The 17,986-nt window shown below is 36.7% G+C and overlaps 1 protein-coding gene across 1 annotated transcript in view; it reads left to right on the forward strand.

Moving 5' to 3' along the window:
• Positions 1-17,986, forward strand: part of ATPsynbeta (ATP synthase, beta subunit) — a 101,206-nt gene that overhangs the window by 57,064 nt on the left and 26,156 nt on the right. Inside the window, exon 7 of the mRNA XM_090394806.1 lies at positions 4,261-4,473. Within this exon, the coding sequence (XP_090250932.1) occupies positions 4,261-4,473 (213 nt within the window). The remainder of the gene's footprint in view (positions 1-4,260; positions 4,474-17,986) is intronic.

Raw genomic sequence — 17,986 nt, forward strand, 5'->3', positions numbered from 1 at the left:
TTTCTTTCTCCCTTTCAATGATAACGTCCAAGAGTTAATTAAATCTCATTCTGAAGAATTGAGTGATTCCGAAACCTGCTAAATTTAGATGCACAGCGGGAAGATCCCGAAGAATATGAAGAAAATTTAACCACTGATAGTCAGCCCAAAGAGATTTCACAGAAACAGTTTGAAAATATTTTTCGTACAATCGAAGTCAATGTTTAGTGGCTGATCCTGATGAAGAGAGAAGCAGTAAAATTTGCAGAAAAGGCCATAGGGCCATACCGTCGGTTGTATGGAAAAAAGAAACAAATTGCCCGCCAAACTACGTTAACTCAATAGAATAATAAAATTTATATTCTGAATATGTTTTATTGTCTTTCAGCTTCATGGTTTTCCTTTAACTAGGCCCTGAGACATACCTTAATTCTTTTATAAAAAAAATTAAGGTTCAAAAAAGAAATTTGAGGAATGAATTAAACTTTTTCCCATAGGTTATTATATCCGATTAGTGCGTTTTCAATTAATGCGCCTAATTTAAGGAACACATTAGGTCCACTAATCGATGAATTGCTGTACACACCACTGCTTATGGACATCAACACCTGATCTGCTATTCCTAACTGAACCCCATTTAGCATCCTCCATGACTGCAGTCCACCTCATTTAAATTAAAGTTGCCAAGAAATTATATTCTTGTTTAATCTTTTATCCAAGTGTAAGCAAACAGTTTACATGTGAAGTATCCTCACAACTAAACCACTTGTATATAGAAGTGAATAGCTTCATGTTAATTGCCTTAGTAACTCACAGTGCAAAGCCCATCCTTATGGGTGTGTATAATGCTATGTATTATAGGAAGGGCCACTACACAGACAGGTTACAACCTTTATCAATGGGAGCCAGACCCAGAGGAGATACAGATTGAAGTGATGGATAAAAAGTATAGGATAAAGGATTAAACAACATTATGATTTCACTAAGATTCTAAAGGTTAGATACAAATAGAATAATAGAAATTATTCATTGTAATTCTATTGTATTTTGAGAAGGAAAAAGGGAATTTAATATACAGAATAGTATCCACTGTACATAAATGTGTTTACAGCATTTTGTTTATTTATTTTTTATTATTATTTTTTAAGCCTGAGCTTCTTTCTTTGGAACTTCATATGCTGATTTTTGAAGTTGTTGCACCATCATGGATGTGAATCTAAAATATCCTAACCAGCCAATAAACAACAACAAAAAAAAGGTGTTTGTATACATGCCAGGTGTTTCAGAATACCCATTACAAACTTGTAGAATATGTAGGAAGGTCAGGGTAGATAGGTTTTGATTAGCAACCCATGTCTCCAAACACAATGTTGTAATGGTACAGGTCAAAAACGCTTCTGGGGCTGTACTGACATGAGTTCAGTCCCTGGTATGGATCAGGCCATTAACATCAGGAGTTGGTTTGTGGTGACCAGGGAAAGGATGTTTATATAATTTTATCATGAACTCAACCACAACAAACTAATGATCAGCAAACAAATTGACTCGTTTTGGTAGAGTCCCTCACAATCAACAGTTTGGATCATCCCTCAGGTTGAGTTCTTGCTGAAACCATAAAAATCCTCTCCCTAGTGATGTTAATGCAGTGTTGTATGGATGCAAATCACATTAATGCATGATGGTAAATTACATGAATGGCTATTATGCCAACATGTTAATGTACAGCAAAGCTCAATATAATGGGAGGACTTCCTGTCTGTTATATGCACAGCATTTTGCACATTGTCCAACTGCATTGCACATCCTGTTTGCCAATGTGAATCAGCGGTTGCAGGAAACAGGTTCGTATTCACCATTCTCCAGACTTTGACGAGGAGGTACATTGTCAGGTTGAGGATGCCACATGTTTTGTGACTATCCATGGCATTACACATGTCATGGGTGTCCCTCACCCCAGCACCTGATGGACCATGCATGCCGATCAGTTCCATCCCTTCTGATACCAGAAGGGATGGAAGGTTAATGCACTGGGCCCAACCAATTTTGCTTCACGAGTTGGATTCTGTAGGTAGTTTAGTCAACATTGTGTAGAAGAGCCTTGATTTCCAGAGCTGTTTTTTCCCCAACGATGCGTATTCACTAGGTGAGACATGTGGAACTCACTACAGAATAAGTAGTGAGTGATATGAGGACATTCCAGAACAAGTTTGCCGTGAACATGGGAGCAGGTGTCATTGGTGATGAGTTGATCAAATGGTATCTTCTCTCACTTCACCTGAATAGCCCCATGTACTTGATTTCTGGAAGATGTACCACTGCACATAAGGCAACATGTGGTTTTTACACAAGGGTGTGCCACTGCACTTTTTCCTGCACTACCCCAACATCTCGCAAACATCTCAAGCACATTACAAACAGGGATGTGTACACACCACCACTTGGGTGATGGATTGGCAGAGGTAGCCCAGTGGCATGGCTTGCACGTTCACTGGACTTCACTCCATTGGACTTTTTTTCAGCCACATGAACAGTTTCATGTACAAAACCTCAGTGGAGTCAGTAAAAGTTTGTTGGCAAGGATACTGACTGCAGCAGGCAAGATCCAGAACTTGCTATGGAGGTGTAATGCTTTGAAGTTGGTTGCAACTTTGAGCACCATTACGTTTCTTTGTGATGTGCACACAAACCATTTTCGATCTGTACCATTGCAACACCACGTTTGAGAACATGGGGTTGCTGATCAAAGCCTGATCTACCCTGACCCCCCCCCCCCCCCCCCCAACACACACACACCTTAGAGAAGTTTGTAATGGATATTCTGAAATACCCTGTATATATAATTCTCTCCATCAATATTAATTAATAGGTTTGATAGACAGAAATGTGCAAAGGTTAACACCAGCAGTCTTTCTTCCTTCTCCTCCTCTTACATATATTAGGCCTAGTGGCTTCTTACATTCGTATTCGGCATGGCATATTACGATTTTAAACTTTGACCACCTCAAGGATAAGGTGGTTAGCCCTATGTCTGTAGATGCATGTGTTAACAGGGCTGGTTTACCTTTTCTGGGGGATGAAAAACCCAAGTTTCTGGGTGAAAAAAACCCTCCACCTTCGTATGAGACCGGCTTTCTCACCTTTAGTCAAAAGAGACCAGATAAAGGTTCCTCACATCTTGGACAGAAATCGAACCCAGGTCTTTCCAACCAAAGGGCTTTGTCTATACTGATCTAGCAGTCTTTACTGTTATTCATATTGATATCGATCACATTTAAAGGTAAGTTGTATTGAATCTGATATCAAAATTGGAGATTTTAATCTTTGGTTCATTAAGCTGATGATATATTCTTAAATATCTACACCCATGACATGTTTTGTAGGATTCTTCAACAAAACAAAACTGAATAATCAAATTGCTAGGAATATCTTCATACGGGATAAGAAAGAAATTAGTCAAAACACTGAACTAGCTGTATATAAGTGTTTGAACTTATCCTAATTTGTTGATCTTGTTTAGAAACCAGAGTTCTGAGAAAAATTTAGGAGTGAACAGGTGTCATTAGTGGCAGTTATATTAAAAGGAATATATTAGGAAGTAACTCAACATTGGTCATTGTTGACATGCAAAAATGTTCATACTCAAGTGGTATGAACACAAACAGATGTTTGATGCTTTGATGGTAGGAAAGACACCCAGAGGAAAACGAGGATCAAGGTGAGTTTGACACTGTTTGAAATGCTTTATAACACCAAAATATAAGATCTGATAGTATATTGATGGTACATATAAAAAATTTATTGATGATGAAATTTTTATCTACTATTATTGGACTTGATTCTGAGTTATTCTATAGATAGTTCCTCATTCTATTGGTTCTTTGTGCCTAGATAAATCATGTAATACATGTTGCTTGGAAGGATCACACCTATTTTGTTCTTCTTGGCCTCAGTAACACCAAATATGTCAGTATTGTGGTTTTTCTGATTCATCTAACTCTACTTTTCGTCAACATTACCTACATTCATATTACCTGTCATTATCCTCTTGAGACTGTTCCTGGTCTGTTCTCATTCATTTGCTATTAAGATATCTAGAATAGGGCATATTCACAGCAAGATTAGGATTGGACATTAGTTCATGAGCTATTTGTGGAGATCCCTTAAGTGACTACCTTGTCATTTTATTTTAGTTCATAGTCTATACCCAACAAGTTAGGTATAAATTAAGAGCTTTAAAATTGAAATGCTAGAAATGCCTCAAGTTACTTTTCTTGTTTTCAGGCTATTTATGTCCCAGCTGATGATTTAACAGATCCTGCTCCTGCCACAACATTTGCTCATCTAGATGCCACTACTGTATTATCACGTGGGATTGCTGAATTGGGTATCTATCCTGCTGTAGATCCTCTAGATTCCACTTCCAGGATCATGGATCCCAATATTGTAGGATCAGAACATTATGATATAGCAAGAGGAGTTCAGAAAATATTGCAGGTATGTTTAAATATCTGGAGAAAATTTTAAAAGGTGCAATATACTTCCTGTATTGTTAGTCATTTTTTTTTGCGGTTGAATTTGACATAAATTTACATGATATCAGCTATTGCACCAGTGCTCTTGATGTAATCTGTAATTTGTTAAGATATATCAACTCTATGCCTATTTGAATTTTCTAAGCATTTTTTTATAGATAAATGATATTGTTTTGTTTGCTGAATAATTTTACCTTTTGTTTTATGTATGTATGTGAAAAACAGTTGTGTTGCCAATCCTTTTTTTTTTTTTTTTGAATACACTAGAAAAACCCGTGAAGCTTGCCAGCACATGCCTTGCTTCCCTCTTATTTCTTATTTAAGGATCAATACACTGTTTTCCAAATCACCAGCTGGTGTCTATTACTGAGCATTAGTTCAGATGACATCCGGATCAGTGTGTTTCTTAAGAACTTTTTTTAATCCATGGAATTATTCTGAAGGCTGAACTTTAAAAAGCATGGTGTGTGTGTGTGTGTGTGTGTGTGTACACGGTGTCCCAAAATTCACGCAAGAAGTAATTTTGATAGAAAACACAGGTTTTTAATTAAAAATTGTAATTTCTTATTGATTCATAAAGTATACAGTATAGGGTTATGCATGGAATAGCATATCGGGTAAATGGCCTTCCACGGCTTTGCTGGCACATACGCACTCTTTTGTCGAAATTTTCTATGACCGTTTTGCATAAATGTGGCTGAATTTCGTTGATACAGCGCTCAATTTCCTCCTTCAAGGCGTGGGTGGTCGTGGGCTTGTTGGCATAAACCTTAGACTTCAAAAAACCTCAAAGAAAAAAGTCCAACGCCGTTAAGTCACATGATCTGGGCGGCCAATTCTGATCACCAAAACGGGAAATTACACAACCAGGAAATGACTCATGCAGTAATTGAATTGTTTCTCGGGCTGTATGGCATGTGGCACCGTCTTGTTGAAACCACATGTCGTCCACATCCATATCTTGCAATTTAGGCACAAAAAACTGGATTATCATGTCGCGATTTCAAGCACCATTAACTGTTATTTTTGAAGAAGAATGGACCGATGATGCCTCCAGCCCAAAATCAGCACAAACAGTGACATTGTGGATGCATTTGTTTCTCAACAATTACTCGTGGATTTTCTAAACCCCAAATGCGACAATTTTGTCGATTAACGAAGCCATCAAGATAAAAATGAGCCTCATCGCTGAAGATGATTTTGTTCAAAAATAAGCGTCCACTTGTTGTTCATAATCCATTCAACGAACTCTCTTCGCTGTGTGTGGTCAGTAGGCTTCAGTTCTTGAGTCAGTTGAACTTTGTAAGCATAAAGATACAAATCTTTCGTGAGAATACGCTGTAGAGAGCTTCTCGAAATGCCCAATTAAAGCCCACTGTGCCGAATTGATGTTCCTGGACTCTCAGCAACACTCTCACAAACTGCTTCGATGTTTTCTGTTGAACGACTTGTTGAAGGACGGCCAGAGTGTATAAGATCACTAATTGATCCAGTTTCCTTGAATTTTTTAATTAATCTTTTCACAGTTGATGAAGTTAAATCACTATTCCGACCATATTTTGTACGGAAATTGCGAACTGTAGCTGCCAAACCTTCATTATTTTTAAAATATTGCTCAACAATGAAAATACGTTGTTCTTTCGTGTAGCGCTTCATTTTTAATAACCCAAACATGTCAGCTGTCACGCTGTCTTTTTTTTCTCGTTGGCAACACTTTACCGCACAAATGGCACTAAATTTAAATCTTGCGTGAATTTTGGGACACCCTTTATATACACTTGAGTGGTTAGCATACCTGCTCTTCAACTAAGGGTCTATGGGTTTGAATTCAGCTGTGAGCATGGATGTTTATGATTGTCTTTATGAGGGAGATGAATTTCATTGCCTGGTGTTGAGACCACATCCAACTTATTGGATGCCTGAAGTGGCTTTAAAAAGTTTCATGAGTACATCGTGAAAAGTGAATGACTCCACATCAGCTGTTGCCTACTTTCTTGCTTTTGTGAATTTTATTATTTGTTGTTCCTATTAAATTGTTTATGGAGAATTTATATAAATTCATCTTTCATTATGAATACTAAATAAAAGAAAACACAAATTGAGCTGTGGCATACATTTTAAACCCACTTTAAAGAAAGCATATTTCTGTATAATTAAGTGTAATGTATAGTGAAAATTGAAGAATGTATTACTTTTTTTCACTATTTTTTTTAAATCACCTATAACAATATTTATATCAAGTAACCAATACCTTGGGCAAGTAAAATTTTTTGTGGCTAATATTAAGATTTAGGTTGTATTTCTGAAGTCCTGGGCATAGTTAATGTCATAATCTCATTTTCTGGGCATTCTTTTGTTAAATAAAAAAAAAAAAGCAGTAGATGAGTAAACAGAAATAACAACCAACTTCTTGATTCTGTTTCAACTTAATATGCCTTATTAAGTAGCTTTGCTGGGTTACTTCATTTCACTTGTAGTTCAGATTAAATTGGTTAAAAAAAAAATAAAGTGAAGTAAATGTTTTTAGAAATTAATTCATCTGTAAAGAAAACATGAAAAATTTTATGGTGATCTGATATTTGTGATCAAGGGCATTGTGCTGGATTAAAAAAAAAGTGTAAGATAGGGGTTATAATTGAAAATGATTGACAATCAGAATACTTTCAGTGAATTTATTTATAAAAGATGTAGCACTTCCTTAAAAGGAATTTAAAGCAGTATGTGTCTATTTCTGATATCATGCAAAAAATACCAGTATATTTCCATTCTAAAGTAGGAATATTCTAAAACTTTATCATTCTATAGAAGCTTGCATCTAAATTAAGCTTCTGGTAAGGTGATGGATAAAACAATGAAATATGAATATTCTAAAGTTCTGTAATAACTCTTTACAGTTGCATCACCTAGATGTATCTGCATATACTATGACTTTTCTCTGCATCACAATTTCACAACACTGAATATCTCATATTGCATTTGTAATTTCTGGCATAGGAAACCTTACAAAGGCCAACAGGAACCACCAAATTGCTGAAATCACAACTTGTCCATCAAGATCACATGTCCAAAATGCTCTCATATAACTTAACCAAATTGTTCTGGTGCCATAACTGACTAATGTTGTAGTATCAAAAATACTATTGTCATTTCAGCTTGTTACAGAAACTGGAACCATTATTTTCTCGAGGATCAGATACGTTGTTGCATCCATAAGTGTCTACCACTACTCTACAGTCCAAGCAGTCTGTACATACTAAAGTCATTTCAATCTATTCCTGTAACTACATCATCTGCTTTTAGCCAATTCCTCACTGATCTCTATAACTTTTGATGAGGTTGCACTAACCAGTGCTAAAAACTCTTATTCCTGATGGTAGATTCTAGTATTAGCATATAAAAACATGTAGCATCCCTAAGCTCTCCCCCCAACCATTTTTATATCCTGAATTGACTACCCTATTCAGTATTGTTTCCTCTCGTTTTCATACTCATTTGCTTCATGGGTGCCTTCACACCGATCTATATGCAGCCCAATTTCTTATATTTTTCTGACTTTGTGCTTCCACACTCAGTGAACAAACCTCTCTCACACTTAACTCCTAATCAATTTTAGTGCTGTCCAACAAATGCAGACCATAGGTCCACAAACTCTACATAATTCCTTCTGCATTACCTTTAATTCTTTGTTTTGGTATTGCTCTCAAAATATCGGATTGGTTATTTGATGCATTATTCTGCTTTGAAATTAATTAATGTATAAAATAACTATTGAAATTTGTTTCAGTTGAGATTCCATGTTCAGCAACCAATCTAGATACAACTCACTTAATTCATGTTTATATATAATCCTGTTGGCTGCATAAGATTGTTCTTTAGAGATCAGAAACCTGTTGTCTAAATTATGAGGGTGGTCTGAAAAGTTATTGGCCTAACAATGAAAGAATGGATTTATAATTTCAAAATTATTTTTATTTTTCAACATAATCTCCCTTAAGAGTAATACTTTTATTCCAGCGTCATTATCCCATCTCTATAGTGGTTCTCAAAGATCTGCAATCGCCTCTTGATTCGAAGAAAAACGCTGACTAGCAAGGAAGAGTTTTAGTTTTGGGAGGAGATAGAAGTCAGAGGGAGCCAAATCTGGGGTGGAATAGGGCCACACCTTTGTGGGCAGGTGCATTGTCCTGATGAAAGATATTTTTTTCTGCAAACCGGATCTTTTCTCATGAATGTTTTCGTCTATTCTCGTTAAAAGATCGGAATAATATTCCCTGCTTATTGTTTTGCCCTTTTCAATTTTCAATAATTAATAAACAAAATTCATCATCATCAAATTCCTGGCATGTACCTTCAAGGGGTGTACAGGATATGATAGTACTACATGAAAAACTTACATCATTACTAACTTCCTGTCTACAATTTTCCTCCAAATCAGTCTGTTACTTGTCAAGACTCCAACATTATCAGATTTTATATTTCTATCGTCTAAGGCAGCACTTCCCAAACTGTGGGCCGTGGCCCCCTTGGGGCCGTAGGTTTTGTTGAGGGGGGCCGTGAAATAATGAAAACAAATTTAAAATGTTTTAAGACAAAGTAGATTTTTTTTATTTAAAAGAAACGTATTTAACTTTTATTATTTATTATTTCTTTTTTGTTATTTTTTATATTTTAATGGAAAAATTCACACATTGGTGTTGGTTCACAAACTTTGCTTCCTGCGTATTTCGGCGCTTAATGAATATTAGTAAATATTGCTTATTCATATGTTTCATTTCAAAGCAGTGGTTAATTGTATTTACTTTGAATGCTCTCCAGGGAAGCTCCAAATCTTCCTGTCCCTTTCATCACACGTTCCTAATCAGGGACTGTTGATATTAACTTTATATACATATCAAAACTCGTTTTATATTATAACTGTCATCTGAGCTAGTTTTCTGTTACCAATAAAAGTTTCGCATATACTTCACACATGAAAAAAGGCTTAAACAAGTTCATGTGGGGAGAATAGTAACTCGCTTGCAGTGGTAAACAACACCCCTCCCTAACAGCCACTATACTGCAGAGGCAATCAAAAAGAGTACTTGTATTATGCCAGTGAATAAGGTATGAGGAGTCTGTGTAATATATTTCTCAACAAATAGTGCAATTAGAGACAACTGGGATAAAAACACACTAATTAATGAATCACGTGTACCCTCATACAGAAACAAAACCATATGTTGCATGGGCAAACACAGTATCTAACTAAAAACTATTGTTATTAATTAGATGTGTGTGAGTTCGATTTCCCTAGGCAGCAATAAAATTCGACCGAACATGTTAAAATTCATAAAAGTGTTAAAACTAAGTAATTAGTGATCGGAGCTTATGCCACCTTTGCCACGAGTTGCCCTGGTCTTGCACTACCTGTAGGATCAGCTAGACTTGCATCACTTGCAGGCGCAAATTTGACTTATTTGTCTGTTTGCTTACTTGGGAAATGGAGTAAAACCAGGTTTAAAAATTGCTTGGTATTCTTAACATTTATTATATACCCAAGGTAAAATACTTTCTACATATATATATATATATATGTGTGTGTTATGGCAGTTTCACACATGGAATTTGGTTGAAGAGAGTTAGCATTTCAACTCAATTGTCAGCTATGCTTTTATATTTCGATTGCGCGATCTTTTGTTAATACCGCACCAGTCATATGCACGTTTTCATAACCTGCCTTTGCTGTCTGTTTCGCGTTAGGCTTAATTACCGTAAAGGGAGAAAAGTCACAAAAGAAAAAAATGTTCCTGGTCCGGGGATTCCCTTATTCAGGTAATATTCACTAATTTCATGTTATCATCTGTGGTATGGTGGTGTGCCAGAATCGGTAAGTGGTGATATTATTTGATCTATTTTACGTTAAAAAATTTAACCCTGAGATCGATAAGTGGCTGATAAAAAATTTAAAAAAAATCCTGCGAACAATCAGAAACAGACTAAAAAAAAAAAAAAAAAAGGACGGTATTTCATATTTTACCAGAACAGCCCGCATCGTCTTCAGAACCAAACGGTAAGAGGCAAAAAATGTAATATTTGCATTTGATTTCTGCAATATTCGCTGTGTATGTTTTGTATTGAATATAAATACATTAAATATTATAATATATCTCTATTACGATTTTTTTTCGAGGGGGAACGTGAAATATTTTAATTTTTGCAAAGGGGGGGGGCTGACATCCAGAAGTTTGGGAAGCACTGGTCTAAGGCACTTTGTACTGTATCAATCCACCTATATCTTGGTCTTCCTCTGGGTCGTTTTCCTGCCAACTTGGCAGAGAACACTTGTTTTGTTAATCTTTCCTAGCCCATTCTGTTTAAGTGACCATACTACCTTGAAATTGAAATTGAACTTGAAATTGTCTGCATGCTGACAATTTCAAGTTCTTTCCTAATATCCTCATTTTTAATATGATATTGCCATTGATGCCATCTGTTCATGCCTATAATCTTTCTCAGGACTCTCATATCTGCGATGTCTAGTCTTTGGTCAAGTGTTTTACTTCTGACCCAGCTCTCAGATCCATAAGTTAAAACTGGTTTGAACACTGTCTTGTATACAGCTAATTTAGTGTTCCGACTAATTTCTCTCTTATTCCATATGAATTTATTCAATTGACTTCCTACTATACCAGCTTTTGTTGATTCTGTTGTCTATTTCTATATTTAATTTACCATCTTCACTAAAAATTGTGCCTAAATAGCTGAAATGTTTTACTTGTTCCACTGGTTCTCCATTCACAACACATTTGGCATTTTCAATGATTCTGCCTATTTTCGTTGTCTTTGTCTTTTTATTGCTGACCTTCATATCATACCTATTACAACAGTTATTCAATTTAGTTATGGAATCTTGCAGACTTGTAGTGGATTTATTTAGAAGTATAACATCATCTGCATAAAGCAAAGAGCTGACATTAACATTCCCAATTTTGATATCATGTTTAATACCACTTTCCTTCATACTGTGATCCATATAGATAATGAATAACAAAGGAGATAATGTACATCCTTGTCTCACTCCAGATTTAACATTAAACTATCTTCCTGTACTTCCTTCAATTCTAACTGCTGACTTACAACTGAAATAAAGACTAAGTATTGCTTGATATAATGTCCCGTTGATACCATATAACTGTAGCATATTGAATAGCTTCTCTCTTGGCACCTTGTCATATGCCTTTTCCAAATCGACAAAACTTAAATACAGATCTTTGTTATATTGCCATGCTTTCTCGACTATTTGTCGTAAAGTGAAGATCTGATCCTGACAGCCTCTATTTGGCCTGAATCCAGCTTGTTCTTCACCAAGCTTTTCTTCCACAATTCTTCTCAACCGTTTCTCAAGTATACTTGCATAGATCTTGCCAGGAACACCAGTAGGGAAATACCTCTGTAATTCTCACATTCAGTTTTATTTCCCTTTTTATATATGGGTACTATGAGAGCTCTACTCCAATCATCGGGAATTCGTCCCTCTGTCCAGGCTTTCTGAAATATACAGTGCAGCCACTGTAAGACTCTTATACCACCATACTTCAGCATTTCTGGTCGAATATCATCTACTCCTGCTGCCTTTCCACATTTCAAGCCTTTGATGGCTTTTTCTACTTCAAGTATGGATATGTATTCCTGACTGCATGCCTGGTCAGTGTTTTTTATCACTGTACTGTCATTACTGCTTGTTTCATTTAGCAGTTTTTCAAAGTAATTACTCCATACTTCAATGATATTTTTTTCTCCTGTTTTCATGTCACCTTTATCATCTCTAACTCCTTTTAGAGCAATCTTTCCTTCATTCCTAAGCTTCTTTAACAACCTCCAGAATATCTTGCTACCTTCTTGATATTTATTTTCTATGTTCTTACCAAAGTCGTCTCATGAGTTTTGTTTAGCTAGTTTCACAGTATTTAGCTTTCTTACATTTGTCTCTGTATTCTCTAACAGCATAAGCTGACTTATTTGCCAGGAACTTTTAATATGCTTTCTTCTTTTCCTTGACTGGCTCTTTAACTTCCTGTGTCCACCATGGAGTTCTAATTTTTTTATCCTTGTAGACAACTTCACCACATGCCTCTCGAGCTGAATCAATAAGGGCTTACCACTGAATCCCCAAGGTTTGGTTCCTGTTCTCAAACTCTTTCATTTTTTCTTCAATAATCTTTGTGTATTTTAGTCTGTAGTTCACATCTGAGAGTTGCTCAACTTTTATTCGCTTTAAAACTTTCTTACATGTCATTCTTTTCAATATGAAATTTTATCCTGCTCAAGACTAAATAGTGATCACTTCCAATTTCAAATCCTCTGTACGCTCTGGTGTCCTGCACCAGGGAGAAAACATCACTATCAACAATAACATAGTCAATGAGACTTTTCTTATTCCTTGCCTCTTCTCTCCATGTGAATTTGTGCACATTTTTATGTTGGAAAATGGTGTTAGTAATAACCAGTCCATGTCCTCAGCAGAAATCCAACAGATATTTGCCATTATTATTAGCTTTGCTCTTTTCTCCAAATTTTCCCAAAACATTTTTGTATGTCTGACAATCACTTCCTACTCTGCTATTTAGATCCCCAACAAGGTCCAATTTTTCCTTTTTCATTGTATCAGTAGCTTTCTCTAGAGACTCAAAAAATTCCACCACTTCTACTTTAGTAGAGCCTTCTGTGGGACCATAGGTACAAATAAGTCTCACTGTCCAGTTCCCCATTCTGATATTTGCACAAATCACTCTACTTGACACTGCCTGCCATTCAAGAAGACGATCCTCGTATTTAGTGTTGAATACTATGGCTACTCCTTCTTTTCTTTGATTGTCATTGCCTGAATATAACATTTTGTATTTATTGCTCAGAAAGATCTCACCAGTTTTTGTCTTTTTTTTGTTTCAGTCACCCCTATTATGTCGATCTGGTACTTATCTAATTCCTCCACTAGCTCCATTTTTTTGCCATTCAGGCTTCTTATGTTGATAGTACCGATCTTTAACTCTAGTGATGTTGAGTTGGGGTGTGTTTTCAGATTTGTTCCAGTAGCTGACTTTTTGCTGTTCACCCTGGTTCCCTGGCAAAAACAATTGGGGGCCTTGTTTAACCGGGCAATGCCCCAGCCGGCACGAAATTTTGTTATGTTGTAGCATCATTTTGTATTTTGGTTTAACCAATAAGAATACAATTTGGTCGGCTAAATCCCAAATTGCCAGCCCATCTTCGTTCGTTCAGTATCCAGGTAGATACCTAACAGGGTGCACCACGAGAAGGTGAGGATTGGGCATTATGTCAGAAGCCTTGGTCGGTTCTCCGCATTACTTTAAAGGCTGTGTGGAGGTCTCCTCTCAGTTATACAGCTTTGACCCTTAAGCACTCCAACAAAATTCCTTAGCATCCCAAAACACCGATGCCATGACCTTTCCTGCTGATGGAACCGACTTTGTCTTCTTTGGTGCTGAACAACCTGCTTCTGTCCACTGTTTTGACTGCTGTTTGGATTGTGGTGTGTAAAGGTGAATCCAAGTCTCTCATCATTAGTAATAAAGCAATGCACAAAATCAGTTTTATTCTTGTTAAAACACTCCAAGCACTGTTCAGAGATTTTCATGCGAGTGCATTTTTGATCTGCTGTGAGCAAGTGTGGCACCTATCTTGCGCAAAGCTTTTTCGTTTGCAATTCTTCATGTAAAATTATACATTTTTTTGAAATGCTTATAGTCTCAGCAATTTCATGCACTTTGACTCGCCGGTCATCCAATACTATATCATGCACTTGATCAATGATTTCTGGTGTTGTTACACGTTTTGGACATGTGGATCATCTTCAAGGCTGGTACGGCTACGTTTAAACTCATCAGCCCATTTCTTAATTGTCGAAAATGAAGGAGAAGATAAACTTTTATGAACTTCGAATGAATTTCTTTTGCCATTAAACCTTCTTTTACAAAGAATTTTATAACTGCACGTTACTCAATTTTATCTATTTAAAGGGATACAGACAACACTTTTGCTTCAGACAGTGTATAAAACAAACTACTTGATAGAATGACGCAATTTCACATAGATGGTTATGACAGATGTACCAACTTCGAAAAAAAAAAAAAAATCGTGCCGATAGTGTTGCCATCTATGATCGAGGCCGAGAAGTTTTCAGACCACCCTCATAGACACACAAAAAAAAAAGTTTGTGACCCTGATGGCATTCCTCCAATTGACCTGAAGGTTTGTACACCAGAACTGACTCCTATCCTATGCCACCTGTAGATACTCTCTTACTCCCATGGTATGTATCCCACATCCTGAAAATTGGCCTACATTCAACCCATTCCCAATAAGAGCAATAAATTACTGTCATCTAATATCTCACTCACCTCAGTCGTATCTAAAGTGATGGAGGAAACCAATTCCCAACTTCTGCATTACCTTGAAGGCACCCAGCTATTAAGTGACCACCAGTATGAATTCTGTTACAGCTGGTCAATGGGAGATCTTCTATCATATATCACCCATCTCTGGACAAATGCCATGGAGAAAGTTAGTGAATATCCAAAGCTTTTGACTGGGTATGGCACAAAGATTTGCTAAGCAAACTCTCATCATTTGGACTATCTCGGGATTTCTGTAGGTGGATTGCCAGCTTTCTGTCTGGACAGACACACTGTGTGATGGTAGATGGTTCCTTATCCTCTCACCATCCAAATAATGCCAGGGTCTGTGTTTTGCAGAAACACAGCACATTGCACTCCTCCCTTTCATTTGATAAACTTTACTCTACACAACTTGCCTCAAACTACAGAACATCACCCCCCACCTCCCTCAATTCTGATTTCCAAGCCATCCTCTAATAGGGCTCAGATAACCTGTCAATTTCAGTGCTAGTAAAACCCAGTTCTGTCTTATTTCTCACAAAAAAAGAACCATTTTCTCCCAGTATTATTTTTGATAACATCCAAATTTCCAGACAAGATGAGATTTCTCTTCTTGGAATTACCCTGACATCAGGCTTTCCTGGCATAAACACATCACAACTATTGCATCCTCAGCTTCCAAAAAACTTGTAACCATATACAAATCACAAATGCTTCTCTCACATTTGGAGTGGGGCCCCTAAATGTTCCCTCAAAATGCTTTGCTCAATACAGAGGAGAGCAATTAGATTTGTAATGACCCATCTCTTACAAACGCACTCTCTCCACTTTAACACAGAAGTTTGGTCTCTACAACTTGTATATTCTGTAAATATTTTCATGGCAAACGTTCATCTGAAATAGCATCTATAATCCCCCCCCCCCAACACACACACTCAGTACTAAGCCCATTGGAATACGTGCAGCTGCTGCTTAACATCCTTTCACAGTGCACTTTGAAACCCACAGAACCACTTCTTTTCTTCTTATTTCATCCCTGCTACTGCTTCCCTAAACATATGACTTTTTGGGACTGGTCATTTAAAGTAGTAAACTGCTAATTAAATGTATAAATGCACTGAACTGCTTTATATATAATTTTAATTATAATATCGTGACTTTAAATTTTTCAGGAAATGACAACATATGCTAAAATATTAATTAAAAAACTTTAATCTACTTTCCTATATTTTGGCAATGTTACATTGCCATCTTCTGGGAACATAAAAAATGCTGGAAGAAAGCCACTTTACTACACAGGAGCAAATATAAATATGAAAGATTGTTCCTGGAATCAGCCTCAGCTCTAAAAAAACTTTTCAAATCTCAACAGATTTGGGGCATGAGACTGCCCCAAATTTGGGAAGCTTGCATCCTTAGAACACCAGCCCAACAGCCAAGACAACCCAATTTAGCCTGCTAGTGGGCAACTTTAGGACTCAAGGACCAATACCAGTTGCCTTTTTCAGCCTCATTTGTTCATTGTTAGTGTGTGCACATATTATAGTTTTTATGTTCCCAGAAGATGGCAATGTAACATCGCCAAAATATAGGAAAGTATTGATTAAAGTTTTTAATTAATATTTTAGTATACGTTGTCATGTCCCGAAAAATTTTAAGTCGTGTAACCAACGTATAAGTTTATCTACAAGAATCATATAATATCATAATACACAAGAGGTCAAAGAATATAACCACAACAGTGCCATGTGTAGGATGCAGGTGAGGACTTAAAAGAAACAAATTTATTGTTATTTATCTTGATAAATTATATAGGAAGAGAAGCAGTTTCACTGTGTTTGCACTGAAAAGAGATGCTGGACCAGCAACTGGTCTTGTTTTAACAGGCCCAACAGAAAATTGGATGCATGATGATTGCAAGTTCATTGGAGCAATGACCACTGATGTTAGAATAAACATGGTGCTTAAACTAAACATTGCAAATGTGAAATAGAAGTTGGAGTTAGTCTGTAAGGGAGGTATCATCTATGAGCTTAATTGCTCTCCTCTAGGACAGTATCAGGAATATTTAGGAAGGTTTTAGGTACACACTCCAAAATAGTGAGCAGTATTTCAGATGGAAGAATTTGGGATTGGTCTAGTTAGTACTTGGTTATAAAGTAATATATTGAGTGGAAGAGTCCTTGTTTTTTGGATGCTGGGAAATCTTTTGATGTGATGCGTATTATATGATTATGCTAGTAGAGACTAGAGATCAGTGTTAGTCCAAGCAGAGAAATCTGATCTTGTCTGATGATTTGCATATTACTGAGGGTAAGTATGGGTGAGCTAAGATCTCTTTTGAGAAAGAGAAAAGTCAAGAAGACCTTGTTTTTTGGTGGCTTTGAATGTGACTGGATTATGTACATTCTGTTGAAGGATGGTATGCAGATAACTGTTTAAGGATCTTGTTGTAGATGATCTTGAACCTTGGTATGTCTGAGTACTCCATGTTTGTCAAATGAATAGGATGAATAAAGTGTTATCATCAGCAAAACTGTGACTATGATTAATGGTGAGAGTAGGTAATAGACCACAATCCTTGGGCACTCCTCCATCGGTGAAGCTCGAGGAAAGGGAGCTATTCACCATGGCATACATTGATCGACGAGAGAGAGAGAGAGAGAAAGCAGACTATCCAGTTACAATGCGGCAAGTAGTCCAAAGGATGGACTACCTGCCATTTTTTATTGCAATCCTAGATGTGATCAGAATCTCTGGCAAGTCAAGAGTGATACCATATGTTTCTCCAAACCTTCTCATAACATGCATTCAGTGGTTATTGTTGTATGCAAAGAGGTCAGCCATGGACCTTGCATAGTAGAATCTATACTCATAGTTGATGTTTATTTGGTTGGCCTCTGGGGTAATGGAGAAGTTGATTTTTTGGTGTCTTTCTCTGTTATTTTGGAGAGGACTGAGGCAATGGCAGTTGATTGGTGGCGTTAATGGTAAGACTTTCTCCCTCTTTTAGAATAGACTGGATATATGATTGCTTTCACGCGTTGGGATATGTATCAGCTGAGAATGAAAAGTTGTAGA

Source organism: Typopeltis vanoorti, chromosome 6, assembly GCF_054136105.1.
Source record: "Typopeltis vanoorti isolate ZY-2024b chromosome 6, IOZ_Tvanoo_1.0, whole genome shotgun sequence".
Classification (NCBI taxonomy): Eukaryota; Metazoa; Arthropoda; class Arachnida; order Uropygi; family Thelyphonidae; genus Typopeltis; species Typopeltis vanoorti.